General features: G+C 40.1%; 1 protein-coding gene across 2 annotated transcripts in view; it reads right to left on the bottom strand.

Moving 5' to 3' along the window:
* Window positions 1-20342, bottom strand: part of RNF115 (ring finger protein 115) — a 72549-nt gene extending 52207 nt beyond the window's left edge. The window contains exon 1 of one of the 2 annotated variants that reach the window (XM_047727618.1): window positions 20012-20342. In XM_047727618.1, the coding sequence (XP_047583574.1) occupies window positions 20012-20113 (102 nt within the window). In that variant the 5' untranslated portion in view covers window positions 20114-20342. The remainder of the gene's footprint in view (window positions 1-20011) is intronic. The other variant, XM_047727619.1, reaches the window with a different exon arrangement.
* Between the last annotated feature and the right edge of the window lie 98 nt (window positions 20343-20440).

The raw sequence follows: 20440 nt of genomic DNA, 5'->3' as shown, positions 1-20440 counted from the left end.
TCAGCTCAGGTCATGGTTCCAGGATCCTGGGATCAAGCCCCACGTAGGAAACTTTGCTCTGAGGAGAGCCTGCTTCCTCCTCTCTCTCCCTGCCTGCCTCTCTGACTACTTGAGATCTCTGTCAAATAAATAAAATCTTTAAAAAAAAAATTAAAATTAAAAAATTAAAATAAAAAAGAAAACCAAAGGGATATAAAAAGACCAATCCTTTCCAACAAGATTTGTTTGGTGAGGATACAGTCAGTCCAAGAAACATTAAAATTTAATAAAATAATTGCTATAATTAATGCACACTTGGAATATAAGGAAAGGCCAGGGAAGGCTTTCTCTGAAACAGTCACTTAAATTATTAGTCTTTTGCTCCATGAAAAAGGAAATTATGGGCTAAGGATCATCACAACAGACTCTAACAGGCACAGAGGTTGGAGGGGAGTGGTTTGAATGTCAATAGGTAGACAGGGACCACATTGTGGAAAACCTCAGATTTACCATAAACTTTAACCTATGCATCAGAAGCTCTCAAGTTTTTTTTCTCTGCTATACACAGGAAAGCTGAGAAACACTCAAAACAGGCACACTGTACACTTCAGAAATAAAATAATCTGGAGACCATATAAATCCCTGAGCCCCTCCCCCTACTCCTTCATCCACCACCCTCGAAGCTAGCAGTAACTCCATCCCTTTCTCTCCCACTAAGAAAGTTTATCTGAGTATAAATGAGATTGATTTCAGAAGGCTAACCCTAAACCTATTCTAATGTCTAATGTTAAAAAGAAAAAGGGAATCAATTACAAAGTGTTGTAATTTGTCACAATCATAGGTCTGGGCCCTATGATTTCCTCCCTCTCCCTCTCGCTCATTCCCACTGCTTTAAATACCCCCTATACAGGAACAACTCCCGAACGTGTATCTCCAACCCAGACCACGTTTCTAAGCGCTCTTTCTCTCTCTTCCTTACACATACACACATACTCTGTCTCTCAAGATGTGGCATACATACCAGCTTGCTCATACTGGAAACCTGGGAGTCATTCCTGACACCTCCCTCTCCCCTATCTTCCAACAACTAACGATCAAATCTGGCACTCCTAGCTCAAACACGTTTCTCAAATCTACTCCTTGCCCACTGCCACACTATCTTAACCTAAGCCAGCAGTGACCCTAGACACTGAAATACCTTCCCTCTTAAGTGTCATCCCACTTCTCTTCTAGCCTCTTCCTTATCTCTTCCGCATACTGAAGTCAGAATGATTTTTAAAACATAAAAATGGACCATGTCATTTCCCAGCTTAAAACCTTTCAACTATCTCCCAAAACACCTCGTATAAAATCAAACTCTTAAACATGACCTACAAGGCCCTGATTCAGCAGGTCTCTATTCAACTGGCCCACATCACTTCATGCTACTCTCCCCCGCTCAGTATATTACGGTTACAAGGGCCTTCTTTCAGTTTTTCTGCCTCATCAAGCTCATCATGCCTCTAAGCTTCCATATATACTGCTTCTGTAACTGAAACACTATTCCCTAACTTTGTGAATGGCAAGGAATTTCTAATCCTTTAGCCTCCATTTTAATGTCATATCATGTCTTTCATCATAGAATCTACAGTGGTTACCTCCTATTCTCTTTTTTTGTAATTGAAGAATACATAAGATATTGTATTGGTTTCAGGTGTACAACATAGTGATTCAATATTTATATACATTATGAAATGACCACAGTAAGTGTAGTTATCACCTATCAACATATAAAGTTGTTACCATATTACTGACTATACTCCCTATGTTGGATTTCATCTCTGTGACTTACTTATTTTATAACTGTAAGATTGCACTTCTTAATCCCTTTCACCTATTTCACCCATCTTCTGATCCCCTATTATTTTCTTCCTCAGCACCTCATTCATTAGTTTATAGCACTTATCACAATTTATATGTTTTTTAATGTCTGTCTCCATTCAGTAAGCTTAAAGTTTCATAACAGCAGGGTGCAGATCTGTTTTGTTTACCAGTATATGCCTAGGACAGATAAGTGCTTGATATTTACTGACTACATGAATATGAAATTACTTGCCATATATTTCACAAATAAAAGTCAAAGTACCAGAATCTAATATAATCAGAAAACACACAGAGTGGAAGTAAAGAAATAAAAGAGCTAAAAACTTTTTAAGATTTTATTTATTTGACAGACAGAGAGAGCATAAGCAGGGGGAGAGGTAGAGGGAGAAGCAGACTCCCTGCTGAGCAATGAGCCTGACATGGGGCTCGAACCTAGGAAACTAGGGTCATGACCTGAGGTGAAGGCAGATGCTTAACCAACTGAGCCACCCACATGCCCCAAAGAGCTGAAAACTTAAGAAGTTATGGCTGGATCATAAGATAGTAGAGCTTGAGAGGTTTCAGAGGAAGAACTGTTCTGGATGATCATAAAGTCCAAGACGTAATAATGGGCATAGGTGGCTAAAATGGAGTAGGGATGAAGATCTTTGGAGTTAAAAGGTTATTTACACTGATACTGAACTTCCAAAATTATGTTAAGATGTATGGTGGAGAAAAAATAATTTCAAAAGCAGATAATCACAATTGGGAAGACAAAAAAAGACTCTGAAACAAGAAGCACGTTGATTTAGAGTAGAGAAAATGTACGAGTCTTCTCATCATGATCCCAGGAACAGTTCTAGGAACCAGGCTGTCAGCCACAAACAGCTCTTTCAAAAGAACAGGATACTTCAGAGGAATAAACCAAATTGCAGAAGTACTATGGATTCCCTCCTATCCCTAGGTACTCCCTCCACAATCAAACCTTCCTAAATAATTCTATTTTGATTACAGGGAAGAGAACCAAAATTCTTTCCAGATGCTTTGTAAATTATCCTTGATAAAAGTAGCTAATTATAAAACATATAGATCTCTCAGCTGTGGGTTATCTCTCCTGCAATCAACATTACAGAACATACAGAGAACTTTTTCAAATTCGTAACCTCATCTTTCCCTAATTATCAAAGTAAAAAGAAAAATGCCCGCTTGTTTCTTACATACTTCAATAGTCTGATCTTAGAACAAAGGTCTGTTCTTAGAAAATGATCACTTCCATTCTCTTGGAGGACTGAAAATCCCAAAATAACATTCTGAAGTTGCTATAGTTCCAGTTTCTAGATTTTCTTTTTAAAGGCTTGATAGCACTTGACTTAATACTGCCATTTTTCTTCTCAATTCACACTAGTCACTACTCTTCCTGACTTCCAGCTACATAGAGGGTGCCACTCTTTCACTCAAAAGACTCAAAAATTGTAACAACTGTTTCAAACTATCTGGAGACATCATGTGGACTTAGGGTAGAGATGAATGAAATATGACTGGCTTAAATTCATAATTATTAAAGCTGGGTTCATGTGGGCTTCTTATACTAGCCTATTTTTGATATGTTTAAAGCTTTTCATGATAAAGTTTTTTGTTTTAAGTTATATCAGTCTTGGTCTTCCTCACATATTCTTTTCATTATACCACACTGATTAAAAATAACTTTGCTTTTAGAGAAAGTAATAGAAACCATAATTTCCTGAGGACAGGATGAAAAAGTTTATGGTGAGGCCCAATAAGGCCTTGGGAAATTCAGCAGTCATTCAGCCCCCTCCCTCTCTCATAAAGGAGCATTATCCTGATAAATGCAATCCAAGGTCTGAAACCTTCAATCTTACAGACTCAGAAATCTAAGTTAGCAGACCAAGAAAAGATCTGTCTTTAAAAAAAAGATTCACATAGGGGTGCCCGGGTGGTTCAAGGGGTTAAGCCTCTGCCTTCGGCTCATGACCTCAGGGTCCTGGGATAGAGCCCACAACGGTGCTCTCTGCTCAGTGGGAAGCCTGCTTCCCCCCCTCTCTCTGCCTGCCTCTCTGCCTACTTGTGATCTCTCTGTCAAATAAACAAATAAAATCTTTAAAAAAGAAAGAAAAAGATTCACATAAAAACCAAATTCAGAGGCCATGTATATAAAACCCAAAATGCCAATTTACTTTACAACAGCCTAAGATACCCATCCCCACCATGAGTATAAACCAGATCCTCAAAAATCAAGGACCTGGGTTTCCTCTTCCCCTCGGCAGTACCAGAAGAGGATGATGTTTGCCTGACTTTTTTTTCTACTCTTTTCCTGTTCACCAACAATTCCCATACCTTCTAAGAGACATACTGTTTCTCCTGACAAAATATAATAAAATTACTAGGCTATGTTTTCTTAGTTACAAACACAGTTTAGTTTCACCCTATACTGAGACTACAACCAGACTGGATTTTAAGTGCTTATCTCAAGTCACTTCTAAAGATGGCTACTTTACATTTTAATTTTTGTAATTTTTTTCCAGGAGTGATCTTAACCTTAATTGGGGGAATGTCCATGAATTAAGGTAAATTTATAAAAGGATCAAACAGAGGATGCCTGGGTGGCTCAGTTGGTTAAGCATCTGCCTTCAGCTCAGGTCATGATCCCAGGCTCTTGGGATCCAGTCCTGCATTGGGATCCTTGCTCAGCAGGAGCCTGCTTCTCCCTCTGCCTGCCATTCCCCCTGCTTTGTGCTCTCTCTCACTCTCTCTGTCAAATAAATAAATAAATAAATAATCTTTTTAAGAAAAAGCAGGGGTGTCAAACAGGAAGCAAACATAGTCTTTCTTTACCTCTATACTCCTCCCACATCCAAGTCCTGGCTTTAGAATCATTCATCCTGACATATATATACAGATATTCAAATACAAAGTTTTGAATTTTAAGCATAAGGTGCTTGTGTTAGAAGAGAGGAGGAGGGGCAAGCCCTCCCATGGAGGATAATGATAAGCACATATGTCTGGCACTATAGAAATCTCTCTTCTCTGCTTCAACATTAACACATCAAATCACCACACTAACTACCCTCCTCAACCAAAATACTGCCAACATACAGTCTACACAGTCACAAAGTCTTTTTTTTTTTTTTTAAGATTTTATTTGTTTATTTGACAGAGGGAGAGATCACAAGTAGGCAGAGAGGCAGGCAGAGAGAGAGAGAGAGAGAGAAGGAAGCAGGCTCCCCGCTGAGCAGAGAGCCTGATGCGGGACTCGATCCCAGGACCCTGAGATCATGACCTGAGCCGAAGGCAGAGGCTTAACCCAGAGCCACCCAGGCACCCCACAGTCACAAGGTCTTATGAAAAAAATTCATTAGGTCATTTCTATTATTTAATCTGTAGAAGAGAAGTATAACAAATCTAGGTTAATTACCCAGAATCATTGGAAATTGGAACCTTATTGTTTGTACCAAACTAAGCTGCTTCCCCTAGGGTCTAAAAGTTTACTGTATAAAACTCCAGTGAAGATACCAGTGGCAGGAACAATTGAATGAACTGCTTCAGATGTTCCACTGCCTAGTCCATCTAAAAATACCCATAACCAGGGGCCCCTGGGTGGCTCAGTGGGTTAAAGCCTCTGCTTTCGGCTCAGGTCATGATCCCAGGGTCCTGGGATTGAGCCCCACATTGGGCTCTCTGCTCAGCAAGGAGCCTGCTTTCCTTCCTCTCTCTCTGCCTGCCTCTCTGCCTACCTGTGATCTCTGTCAAATAAATTTAAAAAAAAAAAAAAATTTAAAAATACCCATAACCAGAAAAATTTTTCACCATTAATCGTCTGAACCAGGAACAACTCCTGAAGTATAGCCTAGCCCTGATTCTTACCCACTTAGAAGAATAGCGCAAGAATACACTTGTAATACTGAAAAGAAAGGGAAACAGTAGTTTTAATGCATTATTTTCTTTTCCTTCTTATAATTCAAGATTAATTATCAAAATATGTGAGGTTTTAGAAGGACAGTGAGCTACAAGCCAAGACTTATTTATATTGAGTTCCACTCTGAATTGTGCATACTCTTGAACTTTATGCAAATTTGTATCAATATTTACTCAGAACATGAAATAGACTAGAAATTATTTCCTAATTCCCACAACTTTGCTTTTCTATATGTTCACTGTCAGCATCTAAGTAGTTTTTTTAATCTAAAACAGAAGCTTATTTACCCAAAGATACAAATGCAGTGATCTGAAGGGGCACCTGCACCCCAATGTTTATAACAGCAATGTCCACAATAGCCAAACTATGGAAAGAGCCCAGATGTCCATAGACAGAAGAATAGATAAAGATGTGGTGTATTTATACAATGACATACTACTCAGCCACCAAAAAAAAATTGAAATCTTGCCATTTCTCAATGATGTAGACGGAAGTAGAGAGTATTATGCTAAGTGAAATAAGTCAATTAGAGAAAGACAATTATATGATTTCACTCATATGTGGAATTTTTTTTTTAAGATTTTTATCTATTTACCTAACAGAGAGAAAGATCACAAGTAGGCAGAGAGGCAGGCAGAGAGAGAGGGGAAAGCAGGCTCCCCGTCAAGCAGAGGGCCCAACTCAGGTCTCGATCCCAGGACCCCGAGATCATGACCCGAGCCAAAGGCAGAGCCCAACCCACTGAGCCACTCAGGTGCCCCTTATATGTGGAATTTAAGAAACAAAACAGCGGATCGTAGGAGAAGGGAGGGAAAAATAAAACAAGACAAAATCAGAGGTGACAAACCATTACAGACTCTTAAACAAAGGACATAAATTGAGGGTTACTGGAGGGGAGGTGCGTGGAGGGATGGGGTAACTGGGTAATGGGCATTAAGAAGGGCACGTGATGTAATAAGCATTGGGTATTATATAAGACTGATGAATCACTGAACTCTACCTCTGAAACTAATTATATGTTATATGTTAATTAACTGAATTTAAATTTAAAAAAAACCAGAAGCCTATTTTCTGTCTTGTCTGACAGTCAAAAACTAAGATCACAATATTTACTCATATCTTCTTGTTCATAGTCTCTTTGAGTATCATCGGGCAGAACTGTTCAGAAATTCCTAATTGGAAGGATTAGGAACACACACTGTTTGAAACACATCACAGCTCTTACACCAGAACCCACCACACCCTGAATTTCATGCCAGCTCACAACTGTAGGTCAAAGACACTGCTTTTTTCTAGAGACCTTTTCCATAAATCCCCTGATCATTTCTTTTCAAACCAAGGTACACTTCCTCCCTTTTCAAAAGCATCAAGTATACCCCAAAACAAAGACAAAAGAACTCGAGTTCTGTCTCCAGTTCCAGCATTACCTTTGTGGTCTTTGTGAAGACCTATTTCTCCATCTGTAAAACTAGAGCACAAATGCTATCTCCCCCAACTCTCCTTCAGAAAAACAAGAAAAGTCTTACTCTTACATCTTTCAAAAAGAAGATGAAAGTTTCCAGTTTAAGCATTTTGAACTCCAAAAAATCTTAAGTGATTGTTCCCTTGACTATTAACCAGAAAGAAAACCAGTTCACCAAAAAAAAAAAAAAAAAAAAAAAAAAAAGAAAACATCAGGCAAAACTAAGTTTTAGTGTTATACAAGGATACCTATACAATTTAAATACAGCTTGAAGAGCTGTGATTCAGTTCTAGGCCAACAAAACTGCTTTCATTTATGGTCTCATTCCCTAAGAACAGTAACATATACAACCTTCATAATTTTGTTCCTCCGTTCCAGGCCATGACTGAACACCAACAATATCAGGGACTCCAAACAGGAGTGTATAATCAATCAACCTTCTTCAGCACATTGTGTAACAAGGCAGAAAATCAGGTCACATAGGACAAAACGTTACTTGATACAAGCTTGATCAGATGAACAAGAAGCCAAATTTTCTAAGAAAAAAACAGACTAAACTACAAAAATTACCAGAGAAAAAGTTAATTTCATACAACACAATATAGCCAGAACAGATTTAGTTATAATGTTCTGTGCTTGATGCCACTGAAGGCAGCAGGAAGAACAACCCAGTGGCAAAGATATAAAATGGTAAATGATCCAAAAAGTTTGCCTTCAGCTCTGATGCACCCCACTGGTTTGGAGGAAAATTTTTATCTTCTTGCATTCAGCTTAGGCTGACAGAATCTTCTTACATAAACTGACAACATTCATTCTCCCAGAAAACATATTTGAAGCTCTCCATTCCAAACACTGAGGGAAAGGAAAGCATGCTTGGTAGGGAAAGAAAAATAACTTGGGACTAGAAGTCACTGGAATCATGTACAAAACACATGTTTTAATGAAATCACACTTACGGAAATAAAGGCCCATATAACAAACTTTTCTGAATATCCTCATCTCAGGTACTTCGCCTCAAAAGAACTGAGCAATGTTTCAGAAGAGCCTAAGTGGTTAAAAGTAGTGAATGTGAACTTTAATCAAAACTGGGTGGCTCAGTTGGTTAAGCAGCTGCCTTCGGCTCAGGTCGTGATCCCGGCGTCCTGGGATCGAGTCCCACATTGGGCTCCTTGCCTGGAGGGGAGCCTGCTTCTCCCTCTGCCTTTGCCTGCCATTCTGTCTGCCTGTGCTCGCTCGCTCTCCCTCTCTCTCTGACAAATAAATAAAATCTTAAAAAAAAAAAAAAAAACTGGACTGGAAGCACAGAGAAACAAACGAACTGTGTGATATTTGGCAAGTCACACTTCATTAATGAACTAGGGCCTGGAACATAAAGTTTTCAATAAACTGTAGATTCTAATAAACTCCTGTAAGCAATTTTGTAGAGCATTTCTTAAACCATGTTTCACAGGATATTAAATCAGTGGTCTGTTAAGAAAAAGAAAAAACAAATCTGGAAAAGGTTGAATTAAACAATATTATTAAGTATGTTGATGGGCACCTGAGTGGCTCCGTCACTGGCATCTGCCTTCAGCTCACGCCATGATCCCAGGGTACTGGGATCAAGCCCCACATCAGGCTCCCTGCTCAGCGGGAAGCCTCCTTCTTCCTCTCCCACTCCCTCTGATTGTGTTCCCTCTATAGCTGTGTCTCTCTCTGTCAAATAAATAAATAAAATCTTTGGGGAAAAAAAAAGTATGTTGCTTTACTGATAATTTTTCAGAACCATTAATATGCCATTTTGTATGGTAAAAGGGCAAATGGAAGAATGGAGACAAGATTTAGTATGTCGCATTCTACCATGATTCTGAATTCATAGTTAAGTCTCCCGACACAAATTTTTGAAAAACACTGATTTAGACTGATCTCCAAATTTTTAGATTCCATAAAGCAGTTCAATTTTAAAGCTTTTATTTATTTAAGTAATCTCTACACCCAACATAGGGCTCAAACTCATGACCCAAGATCAAGAGTCACATGCTCTATCGACTGAGCCAGCCAGGCACCCCAAAGCAGTTCAATTTTAAAATTTAGAAATTAAGGACACACACAAGACTGTCAACTCTTCTATTTTGCCAAGTAAAAACATTTTTTAAAAAAATCATCAGCTACTATCACCATCATTTCATTTTAAAAGTATCAGTTTAGGGACACCTGGGTGCCTCAGTCGATTAATTACCTGCCTTGGCTCAGGTCATGATCCCAGGGTCCTGAGTCCTGCCTCAGGCTCTGCAGGGAGCCTACTTCTCCCTCTGCCTGCCACTCCCTCTGCCTGCAACTCCCCCTGCGTGCACACCCTCTCTCTCTGGCTCTCCTGCTCTCTCTCTGGCTCTCCTGCTCTCTCTCTGACAAATAAATAAATAAAATCTTAAAAAAAAAAGGTATCAGTTTAAAATCCAAAAGATAGGAATAAAGGCCTTTAGATTACATTACATTAAGTAAAACCCTTTTAAATAAAATAATTTAGCACCATCCTCCTTTCTACCATGTGCCCACAAGAGCAATCTCGAACCTCTGATGTATAACTCTTCATCTAAATACAATAGTACAGACATTCCATCAGTGAGGTAAGAGAACTTTACCAAAATGATCTAGTTCACTTTCAGGAACTCTCAGGTCAGTAGAGATCACATACAAAGGTTGACAAAGGCAGTCATTGAGCTTCACAAAGTAAGAAAATAATGAATTAACTGAAGAACTTTAGAAAATAAAAGAAACAAAGATTTTTTTTTAAAGATTTTATTTATTCCTTTGACAGAGATCGCAAGTAGGCAGAGAGGCAGGCAGAGAGAAAGAGGAGGAAGCAGGCTCCCTGCTGAGCAGAGAGCCTGATGCAGGGCTCGATCCCATGACCCTGGGACCATGACCTGAGTTGAAGGCAGAGGCTTTAACCCACTGAGCCATCCAGGTGCCCCAGAAACAAAGATTTTATAAGAATAGCCCTGAAAGGGGCGCCTGGGTGGCTCAGTGGGTTAAGCCGCTGCCTTCGGCTCAGGTCATGATCTCAGGGTCCTGGGATCGAGTCCCGCATCAGGCTCTCTGCTCAGCAGGGAGCCTGCTTTCCTCTCTCTCTCTCTCTCTCTGCCTGCCTCTCTACCTACTTGTGATCTCTGTCTGTCAAATAAATGAATAAAATCTTTAAAAAAAAAAGAATAGCCCTGAAAAAGAAATTATCCCAGGCCAAATTTACCTGTCAAAGAATCCCAAGTCTTCAAAAATTGAGGTTTTACTTTATTCAATCAATATTACCAGCAATAAGAGTATACTGTTTTGTTTCATTTAACAAAGGAAAATCTCAGCATTGCTTTATATTATGATGTCCTCAATCCTAACATTTTCAAGATTGTTCATTATCATAAAACAAGATAATATACTTTGTAACTTACAAAGAAGAATCATTTTGGAAGTAAAATCTGTATCCCAGTAAGAATGATTCAGTGGGGGAGCCAGGAGGTGGAGAATTCAGTGGGTATCACATGATCTATGTGGAAAACTACAGAATAAAATTCCTTCATACAAAATCCAAAAATACACAAAGCTCAAATCACTAACCAACAGAGAGGAATAAACACAACTACCTCATTTTACAGACAAGGAAAACTAAGGCCCTTGAAAGATTCAGTAATAGGGCGTCTGGGTGGCTCAGTCGGTCTGCCTTCAGTTCAGGTCATGATTCCAGGGTACTGCTCGCTCAGCAGGGAGTCTGCTTGTCTCTCTGCCTCACCCCCTGCTCATGCTCCCGTGTGTAAGTGTGTGTGCACTCTTTGTCTCAAATAAATAAATCACAAATTTTAAAAGCCAATCAGCTGCTCATATGGAGGACAGGTAACTGGGAAGCTCTTCTACTTATAAACTGTCAGATACACAAACAAAGCTACATTCAAAAAACAAGAGGCTCAACTCTGTCTGGCTCCTACCTAATGATAAGTGGTTCATCAGACCCCTGATTTGAGCCAAACTTTTATTCAGTGGTCTACAGGTCTGTGCTTTGTTTTAGGGTGTTGTATGAACACTAGTACCCACATGATTTTCAACATGTATAAAACCAGAAAGTGGTAAAAGAAAAGGCCCCCAATTACAATTCCTTCATTCAACAAATGCTTATTGAATGAATACTATGCACCAAGCACCGTTCTAACCGCTGATGAATATGGAAATGGCAATAATAAGAGTGGTAAGGAAATAAGAAATTTAAAGGTATACAGGAGGAACTGTCTAAAAGAAAAATAAACCAAATCTAAAGGACAAACTCTGAATCTTGCAACATGTGGTTTAATTATTGCACTAACATAGGAAATAATAAGTAAGAGAAAAGAAGAGTAAACATAAAAGGGGAAAATGTTTTCCTGTATGACTAGAAGGCATTCTTAATGAGGAAAATACAATCATCTAGGGGACATTCTGGATATCTCTTGAAGTGTTTTGGCTATCACAGCAATTTAAAAATTTATTGTCCATTTAATGGACAGAGAGAGGAACACACAGGAAACTGCAGCACAAATAAATGTTTCTATTCTCAAACTTCATACAGATAGTTAAGTAGATTTTAAAAACACCTTTTTCAAAGGCTCAGTCCTACCTTCATTTTATATATAAACACCAAGTCTTTCTGCATAATTTTAATCTGCACTAAATGTCCAGAAAAACAACTCTGAGTAAAAAAAGAGAAAATTATACTTTATTTGTACCTTTTCCAAGAATTGTTCACCATTCTGATGGTTTACTTTTCATGGCATTAAAGTTGCAAACACCCTTATAACAGTCTACTCAGGTACCTGTTATGTAAATGTTTGGTGCCAGTATCTACCACATTATACATATCTTCCTGTTATGGACAACTGAGTATTTACAGACTGAAATGTGTAACATTGTGTCATGAATAATTTTCTTTTTATTTATTCTTTATCTTACAGCTAATTTTTTCTTTTAAAACTGTATGTGTAGGCAAGTTGTGCTATGTGAATTTCATTAAAAGGAGCATTTCAAAATATTTATTATAAAATGAGGGCACTGAGTCTAATAGGTCTGAGAACCACAAGGCCAGAAGATCAGCATCACCGTAGGATACCTGCAGGTCTCAGTTAATCCAGAAAAAGGCATTAAAGGGCATGTAACTATGGGATTTTTCTCTTTATTTTGACAATATATATTCTAAGCATGGCAAAAAGTAACCATAAAGAAACCTCTACTGGAAGATAGTTCTCTGGATTTAAAGTCTGTTCAAATCTAAACAATATCAAAGACAATGACAAAGAGGTAAACAAAGAATACCTTGTCTATAAGAACTTCTCTGTGACACTTGCTGAAATTGTCAAGGAGACAGATTACCTACCTTAACAGATTTTCAAGGAAAACAAAACTAAATGGCCTATTTGGGAAAAGAGGCTGGACAAGCAATTTAACATATAAGAAATGCTCAGCTAAAAATCATGAGAACGAACTCACTCCTGTTTGATACATATGCACCTTGACACTTCTAGGGAATTTTGACTTGCTAACATTTGAACTTAAAAGAAGAATTAAAGAAAAAATCTTTCAGAATCTAACCTAAACTTCTGGAAGAAAAACTACTTAAAATGTTTCTACTAAGGCAAAGACCCTATTTCCCCACCAAGGAAAGTATTTGCTTGTTCCTATAATACCTTTCAATCCAAGACTACAGAGCTCCATTTCTCTGAATGCTCATTCAGGCTTCCAGTAACACCTCAATATTATTTTACAATAGTATATACTAAGGTAAATAGAGAGGGTCAGGTGACTCAGCTCTAATGACCAGTATCAGAACAAGGACTGATCATTCAATTCACCCTCTGAGCCAAGAGTTTAAAGTAACTAAAAGTTTGGGGCGCCCGGGTGGCTTAGTGGGTTAAGTTTCATGATCTCAGGGTCCTGGGATTGAGCCCCTCACCGCGCTCTCTGCTCAGTGGGGAGCATGCTTCCCCCACCAACCCTCCACCGCCTGCCTCTCTGCCTACTTGTGATCCCAGTCAAATAAATAAATACAATCTTTAAAAAAGAGAGAGAGAGAGAAAAGAAACTAAAAGTTTAAACACAAAATCTCCTGAGTTCATGAAACTTCTAAGAGAGCTATAAGAGAAAGAGAGAAAGTAAAACCTGATTAATGCTAAGATGAACTACAAAGAAACTAAATGTTAGGCTTACTGTCTGCTTTTTGACTTGTTTTCAAACTGGAATTTCCAGATGTCTTCCTAAATTACAAAAGGTGCTACTACCTCAATTAATTCCCAACTGACAAAAAAATTTGGATACTTTTCTTTTAGAAGTTGCCCTACAGTGTGTAACCTGAGAGAAGTGATCCAATTCCTCTGGTCTCAGTAACCACAAGGAGAGAAAGTGACCCTAACAGATACAGCTATAATAGAACAGCAGCCACTAACTACTGTTCTAAATAATCCCTCCCATCAGGGCTTTGGCTAAAATTATATGGTCTCATTTATCTTACTGAAAATTCTCATCAGTATCCCAAAATTAGAAATCAAAGCCACATCAGAACAAAACCTTACACACCACAGATATCCTTCTACACCAGGATTCTTCAACCTCAAGTCTCTTACGATTTGGGGCCCAATAATTTTTGTTGTGGGGGTTTGTCCTGTGCATTGTAGCATGTTAGCAGCATCCCTGGCCTCTATCCACAAGACGACAGGAACAACTCTCCCTCCCACTCCCTGCAATCCTGACAACTAAAAATGACTACAGACATTACCAAAGGTTCTCCTGAGGAGAACACTGCTTCTAGTTGAGAACCACTGTTTTAAGCTATCTCCTTTATTGTTCATTATTAGGCTGTGAAAAGATGAAAAAAAAGTCAGGATTCACAGGCTTATTCTTGGACCCCTTCTAATTTGACTACAGAGAATTAGAAGCAATCCACATCTTTCCTTTTCTAATAAGATGGATGTCTGAAAGACCTTAGCATTTCCTCCCTGAATGTATGTAAAGGTCATAAAAAGCCAAGTAAACATAAAGAAACACGAAGTGTTAGCATTCAACTGGTACTTCCCAAAAAGTACAAGGAATTTTATCTGCAGTGAGTTTAAGATTTTTGTTCTTCCTCATACTAAAAAAAAAAAAAAAAATCCCACAGATTTCCCCAGTACATACATGTCTACATATCAGAATTTCAAGGCCAGAACTAGCCTTCTACTTAGAAGAATACATATTTCTTATTTCTAGATCCTGGCAGGGAATATATTTACTAACACTGTATATTCAAACTTCACATGGTAGTACCTATATTTTGTACCACTGGAACCATTTTGATAAAGATCTCACAACACTAAAGCCACTACTTTTAAATATAACTCATCACATCGTTCAAGCACAGTACCAGATAGATGTTAGAAAATCAAGCAGACTTTTTAGCTGGTGAACCACCAACAGAAGAATATAAGATATCTTAATAATTCAAACCTCTCTAGCCCAGCTCAAAACACTAAATCCCTACCCCAAGTTCAATAACATTACTAATATTACTTGGATACTGCTCTGTGACCTTTCAACAAATCATGCAACTTAAAAAGTAAGGTCAGTGAGCTTAGAGTTTTAAGAATCACAAAGTCTTTAGAAATGTACTTAAAAAAATTTTTTTAATTAAAAAAAATGAGATTTACTTTTTAGCTCCTCTTACTATGGGGTGCTTAGAAAGTTTTCCTGTATTTGGGGCACCTGGTGGCTCAACTCGTTAAGCGTGTGACTCTTGGTTTTGGCTCAACTCATGATCTCAGAGATCCAGCCCTACCTCAGGCTCTTCACTGAGATTCTCTGTCTCTCCCTCTGCCCCTCCACCCATTCACAAGTGCGTTCTCTCTCTATAAAATAAAATCTTTTCTTTAAAACAAGTTTTCCTGTAGTAAAGTCATTACAAGCACAGCACAATGATAGTCACTTGTATAGCACCTGGTAAAGAACCAAAGCAGATAACATTACTTATTATAAGGATAACATTTTATTAGATCAAAGGTGATAAAATAAGGAGATATGTGAGAGAAAGAGAAGCCTGTTAGCTCCTTCAGGCAGAGTCTCAGAGGTAAGTAATACCTTGACAGCCCTTAATTGGACTGGTCTCTTGTCTGGATTTGGATACTCTGATCTCCATAAAACACTTTAAGAATCACCCTAGTCCATCAATACCAAAAATAGTTTACTCTGCATATGATTTATCTCACCCACTTAATGAACACTCTACCAGATGCAATCTCTGGCCTTGATTTAAAAGGGGGACAGTGTAGTGTAGGGATGTAATGACTGACACCTTTACATTGCATGACATCCCTCAATGTAGCATAGCATAGTATCTCCATCAGTCTTGGCTTCACATTGTCTCTCAAGAGAGGACAGTAAAGTGAGGTAGAAGCTTCTGCTATGTTTTTTGTTTGTTTTGTTTTAAAGATTTTTATTTATTTGACAGAGAAATACACAGCGAGAGAGGGAACACAACAGGGGGAGTGGGAAGAGGGAGAAGCAAGCTTCCCGTGGAGCAGAGAGCCCGATGTGGGGCTCGATCTCAGGACCCTGGGATCACAATCTGAGTCGAAGGCAGACACTTAACGACTGAGCCACCCAGGTGCCCTTTCTGCTGTGTTTTGCCCCTTCTGCTGTGTTTTGAAAATAATTTTAAGTTACCTAAAAATACACAATGCCATTTATCCAACATATGTAAATTTGAAACCCTAAGGGTTTTTTAAAGCATATAATCAAATTCCCTTATTTTAAAACCCAAATTTTACTAAAATTATTTTCACTGTAAATAGGAAAACACTTTTCAACAAGAGAAAGAAATTCCTAAATCAATAGCCACTTCTAGAATAGAGATTTTTTTTTTTTTTAGATTTTTATTATTTATGAGAGACAGAGAACTCAGAGGAAGCAGGGAGAGGGAGAAGCAGACGCCCCACTGAGCAGGGAGCCTGACAAAGGGCTCAATCCCAGGACCCCGAGATCATGACCTGAGCCAAAGGCAGATGCTTAACCAACTGAGCCACCCAGGCACCCCAACAGAGATTCTTTTTTGATATCTAATGATAACAGTACCACTGAATATATTTTCATTCTAAAATTATCTTGATTTCTCCTCATTTCTTTGTATCTTTTTTCTAAATGAATCTTTTGTTCTCTTATCTGGGAGGATCCAAACTGAAGACACACAAAGTTAAAATGGATAGATCAGGATTAGCAGTAAGACTTGTTATTTCACCAAATTCATTCAAATGAATGTGACTTAACCTACATAGCATTAGGCATATCCCATTCCCCCTCAGAAGTTATAACCAAAATTATTTCTTTTAATACAGACACTAAAGTTAGTTGGGCCTGCAAATCTTTCAGAGTAGTAGAACTGACAAGAAAAACAATAACCAAAAACTTAAGGGGAGTTTCAGGGCTGAACCACTGGGTAAGCTGTTGCTATTACCTGCACACACTTGCGAATGTATCAAGAAGTGCTATACCCTAGAAACTGGGGAAGGGAGAAGAAATGAGTTCCAAAACTCTTGCAACTTAACCCTGCAACTTAATCCCACTGAACACCATTATGATTCTACAGGGGCCTAAACTGGCAAAGAGATGAGATGGCTCTGAAGCAAGCAGTCCTTCCCATTGACTGGGTCAAGAAAGCCACTTGGAGGGGCGCCTGGGTGGCTCAGTGGGTTGAGCCTCTGCCTTAGGCTCGGGTCATGATCTCAGGGTCCTGGGATCGAGCCCCACATCTGGGCTCTCTGCTTGGCAGGGAGCCTGCCTCCCCCTCTCTCTCTGCCTGCCTCTCTGACTACTTGTGATCTCTCTGTCAAATAAATAAATAAATAAATCTTAAAAAAAAAGAAAGAAAGAAAGCCACTTGGCAATATAGCTCATTAAAAGCTGAGAGTAAAAGTCAATACTCCACCTCTGGTGTTCAGAGAGGATAGCACTCAGGAATGACTGACTGTTCTTGTGATCCAACTAGCACAAGACTAAACACCCTTTTGAGATGCAAATTATATCAACACAAAGACAAACTTTATTCCAGATAACCTGGGTCCGGCTACCCTCAAAAAGACATTTGGTTTCCCATCACATTCATCCAGTTCAAGGCACACCTACTATATGCTGAGTACTTACAGTGAAGGAAATCTCAAGTTCAAATACAAAATTACTTTTATAAAACTCTTCAGTGTTTTCCTATACATATGAAAATCACATTACTGACTTAACAATGTTGGGTTGGTTTTTCAGTAGCAGAGTCAGATTTAAACTGAGCCAGATACTTATCTGATCTGATCACTCTTAAAACCAACATGTTCAAGCTGACAGCTTAGGCTTAAGGATCTAGAAACAGCCATGAAACGAAATAAAACTTGTCTCATCTGTGAATCAAACTATAACCCTGACTTCACTGCACCTTTTCCTAGAAATGCATGACAACAATGATTTATTAAATGTTTCTTCCTTCTTACTCAATTTACTCTTTTCTACAGTCTGTGCTATTCTCAATCTGAATTCTACCTATCCTTTCAAAACTCAATTTAAATCCTATCTCAACTGTTACTTCCCTGATCTCACATCACCAATGCTACCGTATCCCCCTCTCACTGAATTCTAAACCACATCCATCCTCATCCACCTGTGTTGTTACTTTTTCCATGTTTGTCTTGTCTTTCCAATAAAATTTTGAGGTCCTGGGACGCCTGGGTGGCTCAGTTGGTTGGACGACTGCCTTCGGCTCAGGTCATGATCCTGGACTCCTGGGATCGAGTCCCACATCGGGCTCCCAGCTCCATGGAGAGTCTGCTTCTCCCTCTGACCTTCTCCTCGCTCATGCTCTCTCTCACTGTCTCTCTCTCAAATAAATAAATAAAAATCTTTAAAAAAAAATTTTTTTTTGAGGTCCTGAAGGGCAGGAACCACATATTCCTTGGTGCTGCCTCCAGGACATTCAGCTGAGAACTTTGTATGTATGCAGGAAGTATTCAATTTACACATCAGGCATGACGGATAATAAATGAAACTAAAAAGGTCAAGAACTTCTCCTCTGGGCATCAAACTAAGGCTTATAAAACACCTACTAAGTCTTTCAAACTATCCCTTTTCAAGAGCACGAAGTGGGAACTTGAGATGTTAAGAAGAGAAGATATATTAAGTTGTGGGGAGTTAGACCATTTTCTCACTCTTAAAGACAAACAGTGAACAGCACATAAAGATCAGAAGACAGCAGTGTTCAACAGGGCATCACATTCAGCATGTCAGTGGTCACACACATACTGGCTGAATTCCCAGATTCCCTTTCTGTGGTTAGAGAGTTCTGGAGGCTCTGGTGTCCGCTGGCAAAAAAAAAACAAAACAAAAACCAAAAATCAAGGCACCTACTCTTCCTAGCACTGAAATATAGCAAAAAGTGCGCACAGGCACTCAGAGTGGATTCCGCAAGCAAAAGTAAAACAGCACATAGATGACCCTGGAGGGTGTGGGGCAAACAGAGGAAAGAAAATGCCATAAAAGCCTGAAAAAAACAGAACTTTTGGGTGAAAAGGCTATTAAAATACTAGTGAGACACTTAATCTCTAGACTCCATTTGTGTTTCTAAGGAGCAAGACACCACTGCAGACACCTTCAGGAGGATTTCTCATGGACTGTATCTGAGACAGCAAATAACAGAGGTGAGTTGTTACGTAGCCACCTTGTCTTAAGGCTGAACCTGGATTATTTACAAGGAAAAGGACAATTATAGCTAATTCTAAAGACGGTTGGCCAAGGGTAGACTGAACATTCACCCTTATGAGTCTCCCTGCAGTAGCTATAATCCAACCCAAAAGAGCTGGGTTTGGAGTGTTGTAGCCGGCAAGCCAGCTGCAGAAGCACATTCTTCACAACGGTAGCACCACCTCTCCAGGGACTAACAGACAACCTGGCAGAAACTGGTAAAAACCAATTTTATGGCAAAGGATCCTGTCCCCAGCATTCTGGCCTGGATCTTTTTATTAAGTGAAGAGACAGAACCGAGGGAGGGCAGGTAAGGTAGGTAATGTTAAAGACACTGGCAGCAGGACAACCAAAACAACCAAGTTGCACCAGTATGTCCTGCCTTCTTCCTAAAGCCATTTCCTTCAATAGTAACAGGGAGCACAAGCACTCTGCAAGTCGTTAGTATACTTGTTTTCACTTTCACAAGAACCCTAGAAACCACGGAAGAGCAAATCCTCCTCACCTCCCCACAGTTCTCTTCCAACCCTCTCTTTCTCTCCTTTCTTCTTTCCTTCCCTAGAGACAACCGAACAGGGACAATCTTCAGCAATCCGCTATTTGGCTCCACTGGGGATGGGGGAGGGGGATCTGGTTAAAAGTGGAAGAGGCCGTAGGGGTAGGTGAGAAGCAATTGAAGAGAAAGAGTATCGAGAGGGGGAAAGGGAGGTCAACGTGGGAAGGAGACATGGTGAAAAACAGTGAAAGAAAACTGAGGGGAGAGTTGTCAGAGAACTTGCTAGGAAAGACAAAAAGATGGAGGGGGATAGGTAAAGGGCGGTAAGGGAGTGAGGGGCAGGTGGAACATCCGAAGCGGGGGAAATGGGCTGGGCGGGAGTTCCGGAATCAGGGCCGGGACGCCCGGGATTTGGGGCCAGAGACCAAAAAGTGAGCAGAGGGTATCAGGGAGACGGGTGTCAGAAAAATCAGAGCTGTGCGAGAACTTGAAGACCCATTCGGGGACTTCGGGGCAAAGAATCCACGCGGATGCCTAAGCGCAGAGGGCACGGGGCTCTTACCGGTAGTTTGGGGCTGACCTCGCCCTTGCAAAAGTGGCAGAAAAACCGGTGCGCGGCAACAGCGGCGCCTGCGCCCGCCCCGGCCGCCGAGGCCTCCGCCATCTTTCTCTTCCGCCGCGGCTGTCCGAGAGGGCAGCGGCCGGTCCCTTCTCAGGCCGCTACCACCCGCCTGCGGTGGCCGCCCTGGCCGCCGCCGCTTCCTCAGCGCGGCCGACAGCCCCACACCCGCGTCGGTCACGTGAGCCCGCCGGGCCCAGCGAGCCGGCAGCGCGGACGGCGACCCCGCGGCCCGCCTCCCAGCACCAAAGAGGCGCAGGAAGGAGAGTCCGCCCGCCGCAGCCCGCCCGCCGGCTCCTCAGACAGCGGCTCGCAGGTCCTCCAGACTTCCAGAGAGAAGAAAGAAAGAGCGTCACCGGAAACCACCGAAAC

This window comes from Lutra lutra, chromosome 4 (assembly GCF_902655055.1).
Source record: "Lutra lutra chromosome 4, mLutLut1.2, whole genome shotgun sequence".
NCBI classification, from domain to species: domain Eukaryota; kingdom Metazoa; phylum Chordata; class Mammalia; order Carnivora; family Mustelidae; genus Lutra; species Lutra lutra.
Note: the sequence above shows the minus strand (reverse complement) of the source record. Positions and strands in the feature narration are given on the sequence as shown.